Source organism: Pelmatolapia mariae, linkage group LG6 (genome assembly GCF_036321145.2).
Source record: "Pelmatolapia mariae isolate MD_Pm_ZW linkage group LG6, Pm_UMD_F_2, whole genome shotgun sequence".
NCBI lineage: Eukaryota > Metazoa > Chordata > Actinopteri > Cichliformes > Cichlidae > Pelmatolapia > Pelmatolapia mariae.
This window is the reverse complement of record NC_086232.1, coordinates 40,761,313-40,779,054: the sequence shown is the minus strand read 5'-3', so window position 1 is coordinate 40,779,054 and position 17,742 is coordinate 40,761,313. Positions and strand designations below refer to the sequence as shown.

Sequence of the window (17,742 nt, the reverse complement as noted above, 5' to 3'; positions counted from 1 at the left end):
TGTTTGTTTACTGTATTTAAAAATGTGGGGTGACCAGTGCAGGAAAACATTTTCCCTGACTTCACATTCTGTAGGTGCTGTTTAGACTTAAAATCCCTCCTGCTTTTGAAATTAGCACCTGAAGAGTATTCACTCTGTTGTTGCACAGCAGAGATCAGTTAGAAAAATAATAGTTTGGTTAGCTATCAGTGAAAGCCAGTAGGACTGAACTGTTAGGAAATTACAAGGTAAGGAACACCCTCACCCTAAAAATAAAACATCTAAACTGAAGGGCTAAATCTGACACATTCACATTGTGGACCTAAGTAGAGTGATCAGGTGATCCTTCTTTTTGTGGGACTGTACAGCCTTTTTATCCCGTAGGCAGAAACCTTTCTAAAGTGTTTTTATTTCATGACTGAAGAAAACAGCAAAGATTCCTGCAGGTCAACATGTTAGTACAAAGGTCACTACAAACACACTCAGACATTGGTGGGACATGACAAAAACTATTACAAAGAAAAGCAAATGCAGCTACAATAACCCCCTAATAATTCATTCAAACTGGTAGAAGGTTACTGATACGTGTTGTTCATTAGAATTGAAATGATTACTACACATTATTTCTTAAAAACCTTGTGAATTATTGGAATTAAAAGGAGAATACTATAGGGGACTAAATTTTAGTTTCTTTAATGCTAATTGTATTTACCTAGCAGTTTCACCCAGCCGAATAAGTAAACTGCAAATTAATCCACTCAAAAACATAGAGTTAACTGCTTTCCAGAGCTGAGTGATTTTCAGTCAGGGGAATAGTTTACATGACAATCAGATCATTCTGCCTCGCTCGATGTTTCTGAAACCACCTGAAGACCCACCCTTTTCATTATCTTCTTAACTGGCGTCGTACAGACACGTCTGACACCCAGCCCTGGCAGATGGGCGCCCTCTCTCAGGTTTAAAAGGGAGTTTCTTTCCCACCATCACCAAGCGCTTGTTCATAGGGGATAATCTGATTTCTTGGGTTTTCTCAGAGATACTTTACCTTGGGTATAAGCTATCTTAATGTTCAGAAATCTGATTTTAACCACATTGAATTGATTTGAAATTTTGCCTGTTACATTTTTTCCAAGTTGCTCAACTCTTGAAGTTTCCAAAACAGTGAATGACTTTCTTTGCATATCTTCAGCTTTTGCTCGTTCATAAAGGAGCATTTCTCTTTATTAGCATTTCAAATGTTTTAGCATATTTAGGTAAACGATTCAACAAGGTATTCTGCACAATTAACATTTGCAGATTCAGAGGCCACACAACATGAGCACAGCATAATTACAACAATTTATGAACACTAGAGCCTCCTCAGTTAAACAGGCGGCTATACTTTATGTCTCAAACACCTGATTCTTGGCTTGAATTGTTTGATTTATGTGTACAAACACATGTAGTGTTCAAAGTGTCCTGTTTCAAAGTAGGCCCACAATTTTCATTATTTTTGTTCTACAATATTATCAGAACAACAAAACATGAATGCAAAATTAAAAAACCAAATAATTATTTAAAAAAACAACAACTGCAGAGCAGCCACTTTATCTAATTATTACTTAAAAAGTAGTTTTTACACCAATTAATAATGCAGACAGGGCAAATCACACCAACATATATTTAGCAGCCCCACACATATTTTTGTTTAGTAGAAAAATGGCTTCAAATTGTCTCTTAATTGTAAATTTCACTGACCATTGAGTGACTGTGTATAACTGCCACATGCAGCAAAAAGGAAACATTAGGTAAGAGGTTAATGACAGTTTCCAAGCAAAATGTATACTGTGAGATCACTCACCAGGCCAATTATTTGATTTTACACTGTTTTGATTTGAGTTTACGGCTCTGTGGAACATAAACGTGTCTGATGATTATTCTCTTCAATACATCATGTCAACCAGTTAACCTTAGAAAACTAGTCCTGTTAGCTCTCAGTGTCAGTGAGGAATACTCTTTGAGAGTTCTGGCAAAATACTTAAAGACTTTCTTTTCAATTGCAAGCTGTTAAAGGAACTCGTAGCAATAAAACTGACAATGAAAGTGATATCAAGAAACTACCACAGCTACAAACAGGTAAGCCAAATCTTTCTGAGGACCTAAATTGAGGAGGACCGATTTTGAATTTGGAAAAGGTCAGGATTGGCCCCCGGGGACATGACATTGACATCTGTTTGTGTTTTTGCTGTATAATCAGCTATTTCCATAAATGTACTTTCATTACAAAAATATTTTGAATAAAGACCAAATCAAATAAGAAACCTGTAAATAGAAGTTACAGGATGTTAGCCTGCTTTCTATCACGCCACATTTCTTGCTTTTGATCTTGTATCTGCACTAATCTAATTAATCTGTTGATTAGAAATATAAACTACCACATCAGCAGTCCATTGCATTAACTTAGCAGCCACACCTACTAACAGTTGATGAATAACAATAAAATCCATTCAGATCCTCTCACTCAACTGCTCTCAAGCACTGATTATATATCTTCAGTCGTTGACCTTTTAGTGTGGAGTCACTGACGTTACAATCAGATCATCGCTGTCCTTTCGGGTTTCAAAAACCTGTCCACGGACCCATCTCTTATCTCTTTGTTTTGTGATGACATGTCCCACACCTCTCTGCTCTTTATCTGTTTGCAATTTATCCACTGCTGGATTCAAAAACCAGATATTGTTTAGTTTCTTTCTTAAACTTTGTTTCATGTTGGAAATTAATAAGTATATTCTTGAAAAAATATGGTTTATAAATAAACTGTATTGACTTATTTTTAGCTTTGGTCAAATTAAATAGCAGTATCAGTTCTCTAGAGTTTCGGTAAAGCCCGACCAAACTGGACCATGAATAAAATAAGGCTTGATGAGTCAAGGAAATCACAGTATTGAAGTGAAAGCATGGAAACCGGTAAAATAATAAAATTTATTATCTTAGTATTTCTGATACAAAACTAATAGCTATACCTTCACTAGCTGAAGCAGATGGCTGCCCCTCTCTGAGCCCAAATCTGTCTGACATTTGAATTTTTACATTGCAGTTTAAAGTGATTTACATCAACTCCTTATCTGGTTGGGATTTTTTGGCAGTACTAAAAACAAGAAAAATTAAAACAACATCCTCGATAACAGCTTTGTACTGAAAATATATGGGGTAATTTAAATGAGTGTTACTATTAGAAATATCAGGCACACAAAAATGACCACTATGACTGACAGATTTTTAAAAAAGGGCAAATTTATGAGCCAAAAAAAAGCTGGCAGACAGCTGGACGTAGCAGGGAATGTTAGCTCAGATCAGAAGACAGCTCACTTTAATGAAAACGAGCTCGCAGTTCTTTGAGTTTTCAAAGTTAAAGTCACAAATGAAAAGAACACAAAACTAAAACAAAAGCAACACAGTAAACCACATGAGGAAAATTCAATTACAACAGTTCTGTGCTGGAAATGTTAAGTAGAAATGAAAAAAATGACACCTGTAATTTGTCTATTTTTAAGAAACAGTCACAAAATAAAAGGAAAGTAAGTATATATTCAACTATGTGAACCTGAAAATTTTGTTGCACTTTTTTTGCAAAAAAAAGTTACAATTTTCTGCAAGTTGACTAATCAGGGAATTATGTCATTGATTGTACTGTTTTAAGTTTTACAGGCCAACACAAAAAATACCTCATTATGAACCTCTCTAAAACCCTAGATACAAACTAAACATAAAAGGGCAGAGTCGCCTCTATTTGTTGAGGAAACTAAGATCTCCCAACATCCGCAGTAAATTGCTGCAGATGTTGTGTCAGTCTGTAATGGCAAGTGTGATTTTCTATGCTGCGGACTGCTGGGAAGACAGCATCAGAAACATGGATGCAAGGAGGCTGGGCAAAGTAGTGAAGAAAGCTGGCAGATTGGACACACTGCGGGTGGTACAGGAACAGAAAAACATCAGTACTGGATGATCATTCGCACCCACAGCCATCAGGTTTTTAAATTCTCATACAAATAGGACATGAGTTATGTCAGACACTCAAGTTTCCCTTTGGGATCAAGAAAGTTATTCTCATTCTTATTAATGCAAATGTTCTGGCAGGAAACCCAATGTTCACCAGCTGAACAATGAAATGAAACTTGACTTTTAAACAGTCCAAGAATGAGCAAATCAGAAAGCCAGCAAGCCTTAATCTCCTCTTTTGAATTCAGTTTGTAATAACTTCTGTGCTCCTCGTCCTTTCTTTTCATTAGTACATTTTAATTTGTATTTTTTTCTATTCCTCACACTGACCAAATTTTCTCACAGAATAAATAAATAAACAGACAAACTTCTCCAAAGATAAAAACAAACAAATAAACAAAAACAAACAAACAAACAAACAAAAGTTGGAATCAGCGCGCCAAGGAGTTTGGCCTGGTGGTCACGTGACTTCCATCCTAGAATACCTGTGAAAAGTCGGTAAAAGTCAGATTTCTGAGGCTAGCGATCATTTTATGTTCATTATATTCATTATTTCTTAACTTTGTTCATAAATATCTAATTATAAATTATTTTATAACTGAGTGATTAGTAGCCAGCGAATGTCGCTTTGTCTAAATTTTTAGCTAACTGTGCGGCAGAAAAATGGCGACTAACGGTCGTGAGGAGGAAAGCACTGCTGCCGTTGCTGCGAGCTGGAGGCAAAGGCTGCTCAAATGCTGGAACTTTGTCCTGGTCAACAAGTCTTTGTTCCTAAGTCTGTTGGGGGTTGCTGGTGGTAAGTGATGACTGGTTAACCCACCAGTTAGTTTGTTCTGAGCGGTATGGTTTTGTGCTGCTGTTAAATGTATTTTAATTTCACTTTATTGTGATTATTCCACGTTATTGTTTAGCTGCACAGCGCTCTGTGACTAAATGTCTGTGGAAGTGTTTTATAAATACACTTACAGGGTTAATTTACTTCTGATGCAAGTCAAACAGTATGAGGCAAGTCCACAGGCTTAATCACTGAATTTTAATCAGGGTAAATGTGAACTAAAATAACGTCAATATTAATCACATAAAAATGGCGAGTCAGCTCAGTAATTGTGTTGTTTTTTATTTTTTTTTTATTTTAATTAAAATACAGCTATAATACAACTTTGTCGCACTTTAGCATTACCAGATACACAATTGCGCATGCGCCAGTGGTTTCTTTATTTCCTTCTTTTTCTTTTATGTTGATAGCAGCTGTTATTAAAATGTTTAGCTGGTCACAGATGATCAGAACTCTCTTTTTTTGGCATATTTGTTGCAGGTGAAAATCCCACCAGGTTAAACAGCTACATCTGGTGGGCTAATGGAGCCATCGCAGGTGTTTTCACCGTTTCCACTGTTGACAGTTGAAAGCTGCTGATACCTCCTTGCTGTTGAAATAATTCAAATAAAGTTTACATGGGAACATTAGAAAAGGTTGCTCCTGCAATTTATTTACTAAAATTAAATATTACAATAAAACAGAAAGAATAAAAAAGAAATACCAAATAAAAACCAAATGTGCTAGTTTATACCAAAACAGCACTATTTCTTTTTAAAATTGCAAGTGTAAATAAAAACACTCATTGTTCGTTTAAAAAATCTAACAGACACGGTTTACACTGATGATTCATTCAGAGTAACTTTCATTTTTATCCAAATCTTTTACAAAGTTGTGGGATGAAAAATTAGCACACTGAAGGCTAAAAAGCAAAAATGAAGGGTTTCTGTCACAAGAAGACTTTTGTTAATGAAAATGAGTTTGTAGTTTGTTGTTGGCCTTTATAATATGATTGAAAGGAGGTGTTAGTTTAAATGTGTGAGTTTATTAATAACTTTTAACCAAGAAAAGTGTAGTAATATTTATCCTTCACTAAAAATAAACAAAAAAATAATAATAATATTTATAATAATAAATAATAATAAAAATTTTCTTGTAATTTGGCAGGGTTTTTTTCTTTATTAGGGTTGTTTTGTTTTGTCTCTTGTTTATAAACTAAAACTTTAATCCTGAAAATTTGGAGCGTTTCTTTTGGCCACATCTTTTCTTGTTTTTTCACAGGTGTCATACTGGGCTTGATTCTGAAGACCTACACACATTTAACTTCAGTCACCCGGCACTACATCGGCTTTCCTGGAGAAATACTCATGCGGATGCTTCAGGTGGTTACTGTTCCTCTTATTGTAACCAGTGTGGTTGTTGGTAAGTTGCATGTTTTTGTTTCCCTCACACTGTTAACTGGTTTGGCAAAGTTTTGACAAGTTATCAAATATCCAGACAGACCTGTCATCCATGTGACCAGTGAGTAACTATGTTAAGGATGGTATGTTCATATCCTTGACCTGGTATAGGGTGGGAGAGGTTTGAGAAATGTGTTTAAATTGCTTGTGCTGGTGTGTGTGTGTGTGTGTGTGTGTGTGTGTGTGTGTGTGTGTGTGTGTGTGTGTGTTTAGGTGTTTCTGGTCTAACTGTCAGAGCATCCAGAAGAATTGCCATTCGTGCAGTGATATATATTATGTCAAGCTCACTGATAGCTGTGATCACAGGTGAGACAAATGTTTCAGATTACCAACAATTATTAATTTAGAAAAATGAATCCACTTTTGAAGTGTGATATTGTTAGCCCTTTTCAGGAAAAAACACTTGGTTACACCAAGGGTCCCCTGAGAGTTTAAAATGACCCAAATTCTTTCAGCTCCAATCAAACAATCAGTGTGGATGTTCTCCCATCACAATAATATTTAACAAGGTTTAGCTGAATTAAAAATTATTTCCAAAAGAACTAAGATGTGCATCACCGCTTTATTTTGAACATAAACACAGACAGAAAACTAAATATCAGCAACATTAGGGGTGACTGAAGTTAGGTTCACATCTAATGACCTTCCCCCAGTGGCTGGTTATAGAGCTGTGGTTAGTTGTGGTAATATAGACACATTAGCAAAAGACAAATGTTTTGTGATGGTTAAATTGTTCTCAGTAAAGTGCTTGTTGAAGGTCACTGATAGGCTGAGACAAAGACACAGAAAATGGACCAAACTTCAGTCAGAGAAGTTCTGACATGATTCTTACGAATCATGTTGAATCATGTTACACCTAACAATATGTTGCTGGGTGAGTTGGACGACTCGCCATGAAAAAGTCCTGATCCTAAGCTAAATGTCCACAGTGAAATCCTACCTGAAAATGATCCTTTTCTTCTTTCAGCTGCTCCCTTTAGGGGGTCGCTATATCTGTTCCGATCTCCCCTGATCCTCTTCTTTCACACTAACCCTCTGCATGTTTTTGGAGAGAGTGATTTATTTCTGAAGCATTCAGGACACTGTGAGCCTCTAGTGTTGACTGTGAGGTTTTATTATAGCTTAAATATGTGCTATACATGAATAGTGCTGATAAAGAGCTGCAGAGGCAGAGAATGATCCAGAGCAGGAAGTGCTTGGACCTGGAAACAGGATCAATATGTCATCCCTTAAAAGCCAGGGTAAAACATCTGTATGCATTTGTTCTTGATTCCTACACTCAGTCTTGAATTGTGTGTTGTAGGAATGATATTGGTCGTGATTTTCAAGCCAGGAGTTGACTACGTTGAGGATGAAGAGCCAGAAGGTGAGGAAGATTTCTCCACCGTCGATGCCCTGCTAGATCTGTTAAGGTAGGACATCATTTCAGGCTGGACTTTCTGTTCTCCAGGAAGGTTTTTCAGGTCTTCTGTCATTCATAATTCATGTGTTGAGGAGAAATATTCTTTATGTGAGTTTTGGCAAAACATCAACAAAATTCATGCCATATTCTCGGGTTGTGTTTGTTTTATATTTGGTCGACTTTTAAAAGATTAATGAACGAGCTATCTTGCACGTAGGAACATGGTCCCACAGAACTTGATTCAGGCTTGCTTCCAACAGGTATGATTCAGATGTACGGCTAACTTTCTCAGTTTAATATTCTGTTAACAAGATGAACATGAATATTTTTTATTTGTTCTTGTAGTACAAGACTACCACAGTGGTGGTGCAAAATGAGGGTGATGACCAAAACTCCACCGTGGGAATGGTAAATGTTTGTGAGCTGATCTGCAGCATTACAGTCTGAAAAACACGAAGTTATTCTGAGACCATCGTTGTTTTTGTGTCTTCAGAATGCAACAGATGTGCAGCTAGTGGGCCAATATGTTGAGGGAACCAACATGACGGGCCTGATCATTTGGGCTTTTATTTTTGGCCTCGCCATTAACAGGATAGGAGAGACGGGGGACACCCTCGTGGAGCTCCTTACTGTCATTAATGAGGCCACAAAGAAGATTTTCAACATGATACTGGGGTAAAATGAAATAGCTGCACATAAATTTGCTCTCTCTATTACATTTTTTAAAAATCATTTTAGAAATGCATCACGTTTTGCAGTGGAACGTGTGAAAGACATGAATTAAAAACAAACATCATATCAATCTGTCTATTACAGTGAGAGTATTAACAGGATTCACATATTCTTTGTAGATTATTATTTTGTTATGATGAGCTTTAAATGCATTTATGTATTGCAGTTTGTTCTTATTTGTTCTTATTCTGTCAGATCATGTATGACTGTTAAGTACAAGCGATCTCAGCAGATTACCTGCTGAGAGAAAATGATGTCAGTGATCCTGGCAGTAATCATATAATGAGATAAATTACTTTTAAAACACTGATGATGAACCTGTCTCATTAGTGCCATAACCGGTACATCGTGCACTGACACCAACGTGGAAATGTGATGTGCCCGTGGCCCAGCCACTATTTCACACCCCGCGAATCACACTCGCGAATACTTGAGTGTGAGTTAATTTCATGGCATTAATTAATTAATTTTTTAGAGATGTGGTTTCTGTTTTCAGATATCTGCCCATAGGAGTGCTGTTCTTGATCACAAGCCACATTGTTGAGGTTGAGGACTGGGAAACTGCTCTGAGTCTTGGAAAGTTCATGGGAGTGGTTATTTTCGGGTATGTGCACCTTAACAGTGGCTCCTCTTCATGTGGCAGCATTTGAAAACTTGACAATCAGTTGTGGGGCGTTTAACTTTGTGTAGAGGAACTGGTGCTTCCTTTAGATGCCCTGAAGGATGATTACAGGATAAAGCTCTGGACACTGAATGTGCGAAGTCAGTTTTAAGGAAATATGAACATTAACCACCAGATAGGTCTGTTATCTAAAAAAAAAGTCTTCTTTTGGGGGATTTTGAACAATGGAGATATATAAATCCTTCAGTTGAGTCTCATTGTTTTAGGCAGTGAGAAACTGTATTTGGTATAATCGCAGTTGGCTGTGTGTATACTGTTTTTTCAGGCTTCTGATCCATGGCCTGGTGATTCTGCCAATGATCTTTTTCCTCTTTGTGAGGCGTAACCCCCTCCCTGTCATGAGAGCGGTCACCCCGGCTTTAGTCACTGCAATGCTGATCTCATCCAGGTAAGACACACACAGAGGGTGGTGTTCTGTTGTAATCAGAGGGTAAGTTCAGATGTAATCCTGGGTTTACAGGCTTATGAAGGTGGTTTACTTTTTCCTTCCTGGCTTCTATTAGGCTTTATTTATGACACATTTTTCCATTTTCTCAATACTGCTACTCGTGTTGCAGCCAGTTTCTATTATTAATTTCTGACATAGTCTGACCTTCTTTGTAAAATATGTTGGTGTAAGTGAAGCCAGATTAAGAAAAGGTTTTAGCACAGACCCCACAGCTGACCGAGTAAATATTTTAGATATTCCATATTCCATAACTGTTCGAGCACTAACAAATGATGTGCTGTCTCTCATAGCTCTGCTGCACTGCCCCTCATGTTTTTGTGCTGTGAGGAGAAACTGAGGATCAACAGAAAAGTCACTCGCTTCATGCTGCCCATCTGCACCAGCACCAACATGAATGGAAGCGCCCTTTACAAAGTGGTTGCAGTCATTTTCATCGCCCAGCTCAACCGCATCAATCTGAACTTGAGCCAGTTAATTACCATTGTGTATGTCAGTATTTCTGTTGTTTCAGGCCTTTAAAAATGCATCATGCAGACTCTGAAGAGTCTGTATGCTTTGCTTTGGTGTGCAGTGTGACGGCAGCAGCCACCAGCATCGGCGCAGGAGGGATCCCAGCTACAGGAGCAGTGACCACTCTCTTTGTTCTGACAGTGGTCGGCCTACCTGCTCAGGATGCCTCTATTCTGGTGGCTGTAGAATGGCTCCTGTAAGTTTCGCTTTCTGTTCATTTTAATGTCTGACACATTACTACTGCTGCCTTTTCACATCTTAAAAACTGTTTGCTGTGTTTGTGTAAAGTTCCAAAGATCACAGCGAGTTCCTGAAGTCCTGCAAGGTAAACCCCAAGAATCATTACTTAAAACACAAAGGAAGGACCATGAACAATGCAAAGAGCATGAAACTGTCTTGATATTCAACTATAACATTGTTTTGTGTTGGGAGGCTATACCAGCATCAAATTATCCAAGTGTGTTGTGTCATAAATCCAGTTCTACCTTTTGTAAGAAATCAAACTCTTTGACTCTGTTTTATAGTTCAGCGAGTTGTGATGATTTTTAATAATATATACACCTCTGCTTTCAAAGGTGTGCATGAATCCCTGTGAGCACTATGGTCCTGCTTCGACTCGTTAAACTAAATACATGTCACGATTCAGTAGCTTGTAGACCACCTTTAGCAGCAGTAACTTGAAGTAACTGTTTTGTGGGGCTTTATCATCTTGCATGTCACTGTGGAGGAATTTCAGCCCACTCTTTTCAACAATGCCGCTTCTGTTAATTCAGGTTTTCAGGCATTCATTTATGCACAGCTCTTTTTCAGCCCAGTTTTAGCTGTCGGCAGATGGCCTCACATTTGACTCTAGAATAGCTTGATATACAGAAGAGTTCATGGTCGGCTCAATGACTGAAAGCTGCTGAAGGCCTGTGGCTGCAAAACAAACCCACATCATCACCACTATGATGACTGTTCATATTTGTATTGATGTGCTATGTTTAGCTGTTCATGTGTTTGAGGGTTGAAACTCATTATCAGAGTTTAGAAAGAACGATTTGCTGACTGACTGCGTTCTGTGGTCATTCTTTGCCTTTCAGAGATCGATGCAACACCGTCGTCAACGTCTTTTCAGACTGCATTGGCGTGTTGATCATCTATGAAGTGTCCAAAAAAGAACTGGAGGAGCATAGACAGGAAATGATACAGTAACTATGATGACTTCTTTTCTTTTTAACCATAAGATTTTCTCAGAGGTGCTTAAGGCCCATTTAGGATTTGTTGTTGTTACGATATGATAATTTAGCCTTTTCTGAAGAAAAAGGCTGAACTGTATTAGTTGTAGTCAGGAGTTCTGCAGCTTTGAGAGCTGATAAACTAGAACTGGAGATCCCTGAGTGATTCTCTTTAGAAGATGGAATTCTGAATGAAAACCCCCAATGCAAAAACAGAGTCAGAGGATATAAAGAGCATTAGGAAAGATCTCAGATTTTTTTAAGTTTAAATGAAAACAGTTCATCACAAATAAAACCACCTTGAGACACATTTATAAACAATATAAAAGATGGATATACATGCTAGCTTCCCTGTTCATACCCCGATGCTAAGTGCCTTGAACCAGGAGTGATATCCGTGGCTGCAAAATAACTTCCAGGCCACTAAAAGCCTGAAAAAAATGGCCTTTAGCTCCTTCTGTGAACTCAATAAACACGCTACATATTAAGTTTAGACTCAGTTGCTAATTTCAGGCCATACTGAACAAAACTTGGTTTATTTTGTCATTTTTGGTCATCCTAAAAGCGATGATTTCACCGTGCGTTTCCCCCCTCACTCATCACACTGGGGCTCGAAACAGAAAATGCCTCGACTTGGTAACAACACTTCCCTGACCAGTGGGCGATGTTGCAGCAGATACGTCCATCTTTATACAGACTTTGTTCATGTCACATGTTTGTGAGATGGAAAATGTTCAGTTTGTTTTAGATCTTAAACGACCACATCTTACTTGTCTTTGTCTTTGCTAGGATGGATTTCAGCAATGCTGCGGATGTTGCCCCTGACCAGATCCAGGTCCACCTCAGCGACAGGGACTCGGATAACGAGTCCCTACATACCCCACCGGAAAATCCATTCTCTGAGTTCAGTGATGCAGCGGAGCAGCTCGACCCCAACCCGTCATCCTGAGACCCAGTTTTAATGATTTAGTGATGAGTACAGTGGAGCAGTGGATGTGGTACAAAAGCCCTTTGATCTGTGTAAAAATGGAATAGATGAGTCTTGTTAAATATTCTCAGCTGTATATACTTCTATTAAATTTATTTAACAAGCTGTTGAAAGTTATTGAAATGTATTTAATTTCGATTGATGGAGTAAATCTAGTTATTATTTGAATTAGAATAAAATTCATATAATCACTTTTTGCCTCATTTTCATGTCAGTCTTCTGCTGCCGCAAAAGTCTCTAAAAAATCCAAATGCAGTGTGAAATTATGTTGAATTTTGTGTTTATGCATTACGAACATCATACACGTGTTAGAAAACAATCACTGGCAGAGAGGGAGGCTGATACTGGACAGCAGAAACTGGTCAGAATCCTTCAACAGGAGAGAACACAAAAACAATGCTGTAATATTAGGACCACTCTGGTCTTTCTCATCCATATTTTTTTCTTTGCGCATTTATAATGTCAGATTTTGAGTTACACAACAACAATAGTCACACCAACACTCTGCATGCCCTCTGCCCATAACTCCAGTAACCTCTGTGATCATCCTCTCCTCCTGCTGGGGAGCTCCATATTCACCATCCTTTGTCCAGTATGCTCCATCTGTCTTTACCCCTCACAGTCCCCGCTCGCTATTCTCACCTCCACACTCTCCCTCTTCTTCCTTTGTCTTCGGTCAACAGTGCCAAAGTTTACAAATTTACGCCAGCACCTTAAATGTGTCATGCATGTGCACATCTGCAAAACTTACAGCTGCCCGGGATTTGTGGCATTGTTGCTCTGAATATGTCATAGCCATTGGCACAGCACCATAATTACAGGACCTGGTCCTCTGAGGACTGCCTGTTCTGAGATCAGTTTCACCCACCATATTTTGAAATATTTAGCAGTTCGGTGACTCATATTAATATATCCCATAATCTTTTCCTATTTATTTTGGCCATAGTTGGAGTGAATATCTGACTTTATGGATGATAACGTGTTTGTTTATGCGTCTGCATGTTTCCACATACATCTCTGTGTTCGGCTTTTATTCTAACTATGAAGCACTTGGGTTTTGAAAAGTGCTTTACAAATAAAGTTATTATTATGTCAAAGCAGCTACAGCTCTAACATGCCTTACCACAAACCAAAAAGGTGAAAAAACTAAAACTAGTTGAAGTATTAGTGGTGTCCCTCAACTCACCTGTGCTCAATAAACGGAATGAGAAAAAAAGAAAAGTCAAAAGGTTATGGCCAAAAATTTGAACAAGTTAAAAAAAATCTTAATCTTCAGGCTGCAGAGACACAAAGATTTCAACAAAGAAATTACCGGTTCCCTCAACACAGAGAAAGCTAAGCACATGCATTATTTCTCTATCCTCTCAGGGCATCTCACAGGAAGTCCAAAGTCAGGGAAGAGTAGCCACAAGAGAATGAAACCCAAAACAAAACGGACACTAAAATAGAGCAGATACACTGAAGACACTGCGCTGTCACTGAGGAAACACAATATTTTCAGGTCAGTGCCAGTCACTTGGGTCAAATTTAGGACCAACATACTGACTGTAAGAAATAAGAGATCTACAGTAAGTCATTAAAAGTGGCAGTGTTGAGGGCATACGTCCAGAATACCTCTTTCATTTTGTCCCACCAGTTAGCTGACCTGAGGCTGCTGTGGCTGAAACGCTCCCAGGATGTGCTTCCATAGTTGGCCATAAGTTTCCTATACGAATGATCCTTCACCTCTGACCTCTATAAACAGTGCTGAGATAAGTTTTGTGGGCTCAGTCATTCATTTTGATTTATTATGAATTAACCTTATATTTTTAATATTTATACCAAAATAGGGAAGCAAAATGCTCATCTCGACGCTTTAAAATGGGATCAACTGGAGCCAGCTTCAAGTGGTCACTGGAGGTACTGCAGTTTTTGGCACAAGAGGCTATGATGGCTTTTTGCGGTTTTCCTTTGGGATTGATTAGTTTGATGTCATTTTAAAGATGCAAATGCAGCATTGACATATCTTCATGTGAAACATGAGACAGAGGTTTTTTTCTCATTAAGCAGGGAAATGACGGCAAAGTCAGACAAACTGATAAACTTTATTAAAAAAATAAGTATAAAAAGTCATACAAAAGACTATAAAGAGAACATTTAACTCACAATAATCAAAAGGCACAAGTAACCAACTTGATAAGCTGCACACTGCACACACTGCAGCCTGTTCGGTTTTGTTAGTTCAAAGCTTTCAGAGCAACAGGCAGAAGTCGTAAAGTTCCTACCAAACAAAATCCAAAGATTCATTTAGTTAACAGCATTTAAAAAAAAGATCTGAAGCCCTGACAGGAAACAACAAATCTGTGCTGCTGGAGTTTTAGGTGGAGTCCTCCTTCCAGCGAACATCGACTCCACTCAGAGGGCATCCAGACCAGCTCTGTCAGCCCTCCTTCCACCAGACCTCCGCAGTCCTGGATCAAAGTTGAGGCACCTCACAGAGTCAGGATCCTGGACCGACGTGGCTTTGCCTAACCATTCCTGCAGAGCAGATGATTTTCAGGGTTTAAAAGCTGCTTCAGGGAGTCTCAGTCGTTGGCAGCTAGCCCGAAAAGCTCCAGCAGCTCCTTGTTGTCCTCATCAATGAGGTCAGCCGGCTTCTCCCCGCAGTCGTTCTCCAGCTCGGGGTCGGCACCCAGGGAGAGAAGATAGCTGAAAGAAAGATAAACCATCGTCAGTGTAAAAGATCACCATGCTTCAGTGTCAGGGAGCGTGACCTTCTACATCTGTGGAGCCACTGTAAACATGATGTCAGCCTCCTCCAGCTGGCTCACTGCGATTCGTTTGGCTTCCTTGGATTTGCATTGCACACAATCTTCCCTTAAGCTAAACTTATAAAACTATAAAGGAGAAAGTCTCGAGGCTCACCGTGCGATGTGTGGGAAGCCATCACTGCAGGCCATGTGCAGAGGGGTCCATCCCTCCTCGTCTCTCTGGTGGATATCTGCTCCATACTGGACCAGGAGCTTCACACACTCCAGATTCCCAGACAGGACGGCCTCGTGGATTGCAGCCATGCCTGCTCAGAGAGGACAGCAGGACACAGTTAGCGCACTGAATAAAGTCTGAGAAGAAACATTTCTACTAGTGTAACTGAGCGTTTCATTCGTGTGGCTCTCACCGGAGTGGTAAATGGTGTCGAGCGTCACTCTCTGGGCTCGGATGAAGCGTCCAATCCTTTCTAGCTCGCCCTGTCGCACATAGTCCTGGAAAAGGATGTCATTGGGGAAGTGGACACTTCGGATTGGCTTCAGAGAAGCAGCGCCTTTGCAGGTGATTGGGATGTCCTGGATGCAAGGTTCGATTCCCAAGCTCTGGGATGCAGGGCAGTGATAGTATTTCATCATGGTCTCTGCAGAAGTTTTCAAATGCAGCAACTAGAAAAAGATCAGTTGGTCTGTTCTCAGTGTGACTCTCTTGCTGTCTAGTGAAGAGTTCCTCTGAAGGCCCGGCCTCCCCGTGGGTCTTTTTATACTCTGTCGGGCTATTTTAGGATGCAACACCTCACAGATCCAGTGGCGAGATTTGGAAGATGAGTAGTCCCTCTGGCAGGCCTTCCCACTGGCCTGTCACAAGCTTCACGTCTCCAGACATTACAGCCAGTAACCCTTACCTCTGCTGTCACCCCCACATGCCCAGATACTGTTCACTTAAAGATAGCGGTGACATCTTGCCAGCTGAGTGGGAGGGGGTGGGAGAAGATGGAGGCTTCTAGTAAACACCAGGCTGTGTTGGTGGTGGTGGGGGGGGGTCACAGAGGGGTAAGGTTGCTGGCATGTGGAGGCTGTTGACCAGTAACTGCCTGACACAAACAGTCAAGAAAGGACGACTGTCATTATGTGTAACACAGGATGGGTAACTTCCAGATTACTGGGGTTTGCATCATCCTCTTTATCAGTAAGGCAGCACTGTCTTCCTCAGACTCCTTAAATGTGAAGATTTGCTTCATTTCACTTTAAGCTGTTTTTGTCTTTCGAGCTGTGCGATGCTAGAATAAAGATGGATGGATTGCCTTGACATTTTGTTCAATGATAATCTCCAGATGAAAAATTTAAACACATTTGTGAAGTCCTCTGACTCCCCCTCTTTTAAATTTGTTTTAAAAAAAATGTTTCTCATCAAGTTTGGTATTGAGCCTGTGGCGGCTCCTGGTATCATGTAGAGTGACAGGGAAACACTCAATGCATTACGGGAAAGCCCCAGCAGCCTTTACCTATTGCAGAACAACTAAGGGATGGTCACCTGATACAGCCTTAACTACAGGCTTGATGAAAAAGGTTTTAAGCCAAATCTTAAAAGTACAGCCTGAAAACTGAAGGTGATACACTGATTATTTAAGACCTTGCATGCGAGGAGAAAGATTTTAAGTTCTGGTTTTAACAAGAAGCCAATGAAGAGAAGCTAATATGGGCAAAGTAAGCAATAATAAATAAGATGAAGTAAGCATCTCTGCTTAAACAGCCTCCCCTGTGACTTGAATAAACGATGGCATGGATGAAAAGTGAATGCATGGATGGAGAAATAAAGCAGAATTAAAAAAAAGGCTTTCGGCAATAAAGAAAAGTCTGACGTGAGCCTTTTTTCCTGTCCGGCCCTCGCTCACTGACTGACTCATGGGCGTGTTACAGGATTCAGTGATTCATCATCAGATGGTGAGAATGAGACTCTGAGTGGCTGCGTGCCTGATCATTTTTTGACCACAAAAATTCATCCAGGGGACTTTACATCAGCTAAACATGCACCGTCCTGTGTCCACAGCACAGTTTAATCAGTCATTTAAAAAGTTTAGAAACTGAAACTGAACATCGATGAACAGGTCTGCGGCTCTCACTGAGTAGGGAAAATCACACACTGGGGTTTTTTTTATTGACTAGTTATATTTATTTCCTTTGAAAACATTTAGCTGAATACATAAACCATTTGATAAACATTGTTTAACCACTTCGTATGGAGCTTTGAGACCTTTGCGGTGGAATAAGACAAACCAGGAGACAACCCAGCCTCTGGAGAATAATTAACCGAGCCACATTTTAGGAGTGAGAAACTCCTCGCTCCAGTTTCGCAGGCCTCCGTTTGCTGACTGAAAGGCTGCACTGGGAGGGGCAGAGGGCTTGGACTGTTGACCCCAGTGCTGACCTCCAGTATGCTGGCTACGTGCCGGAAAGCGGCACAAACACCAGTCAACGGGCACATTAGCAGCCCTGTGAGGCTGTACTGCACGTCTTCAGCTGATCTGTGAACACACAAACAGCTGAAGACGTGCGCACACGATGCATTTCGACTTTGCTGGGATTTAATTTTAACTTTAAATACCGTAAACAATATATGTAGGGTAGTTTTTATTTATTACAGCATTTCAATGAACTACATATCTGTCTGTGCTATTGATGCGATTCCAGCATCCCAGTTTAGGTCCAAAGTTATTTCAGTAATACCTGAAACAAAAAACATGCTGTTCACTGAAATCAAAAACTATATTTTAGAAAAATAGAAACT

General features: G+C 39.6%; 2 protein-coding genes across 2 annotated transcripts; one reads left to right on the top strand and one right to left on the bottom strand.

The window, feature by feature from the left end:
- The first annotated feature begins 4,620 nt into the window (after positions 1–4,620).
- Positions 4,621–12,171, top strand: LOC134629834 (excitatory amino acid transporter 3-like). Its single transcript, XM_065471241.1, has 13 exons — positions 4,621–4,753; positions 5,273–5,329; positions 6,053–6,193; positions 7,535–7,643; positions 7,851–7,893; positions 7,979–8,041; positions 8,127–8,308; positions 8,862–8,969; positions 9,313–9,435; positions 9,786–9,980; positions 10,067–10,201; positions 11,088–11,195; positions 12,012–12,171. Exons 1-13 carry the CDS (start codon positions 4,621–4,623, stop codon positions 12,169–12,171), a joined length of 1,557 nt encoding a protein of 518 aa, XP_065327313.1.
- Positions 12,172–14,774: 2,603 nt separating this feature from the next.
- Positions 14,775–15,593, bottom strand: ppp1r27b (protein phosphatase 1, regulatory subunit 27b). Its single transcript, XM_063475532.1, has 3 exons — positions 15,368–15,593; positions 15,115–15,265; positions 14,775–14,898 (listed from the first exon to the last, which is right to left on the bottom strand). The coding sequence occupies exons 1-3, from the start codon at positions 15,591–15,593 to the stop codon at positions 14,775–14,777; spliced, it is 501 nt and encodes a 166-aa protein (XP_063331602.1).
- Positions 15,594–17,742: the final 2,149 nt, after the last annotated feature.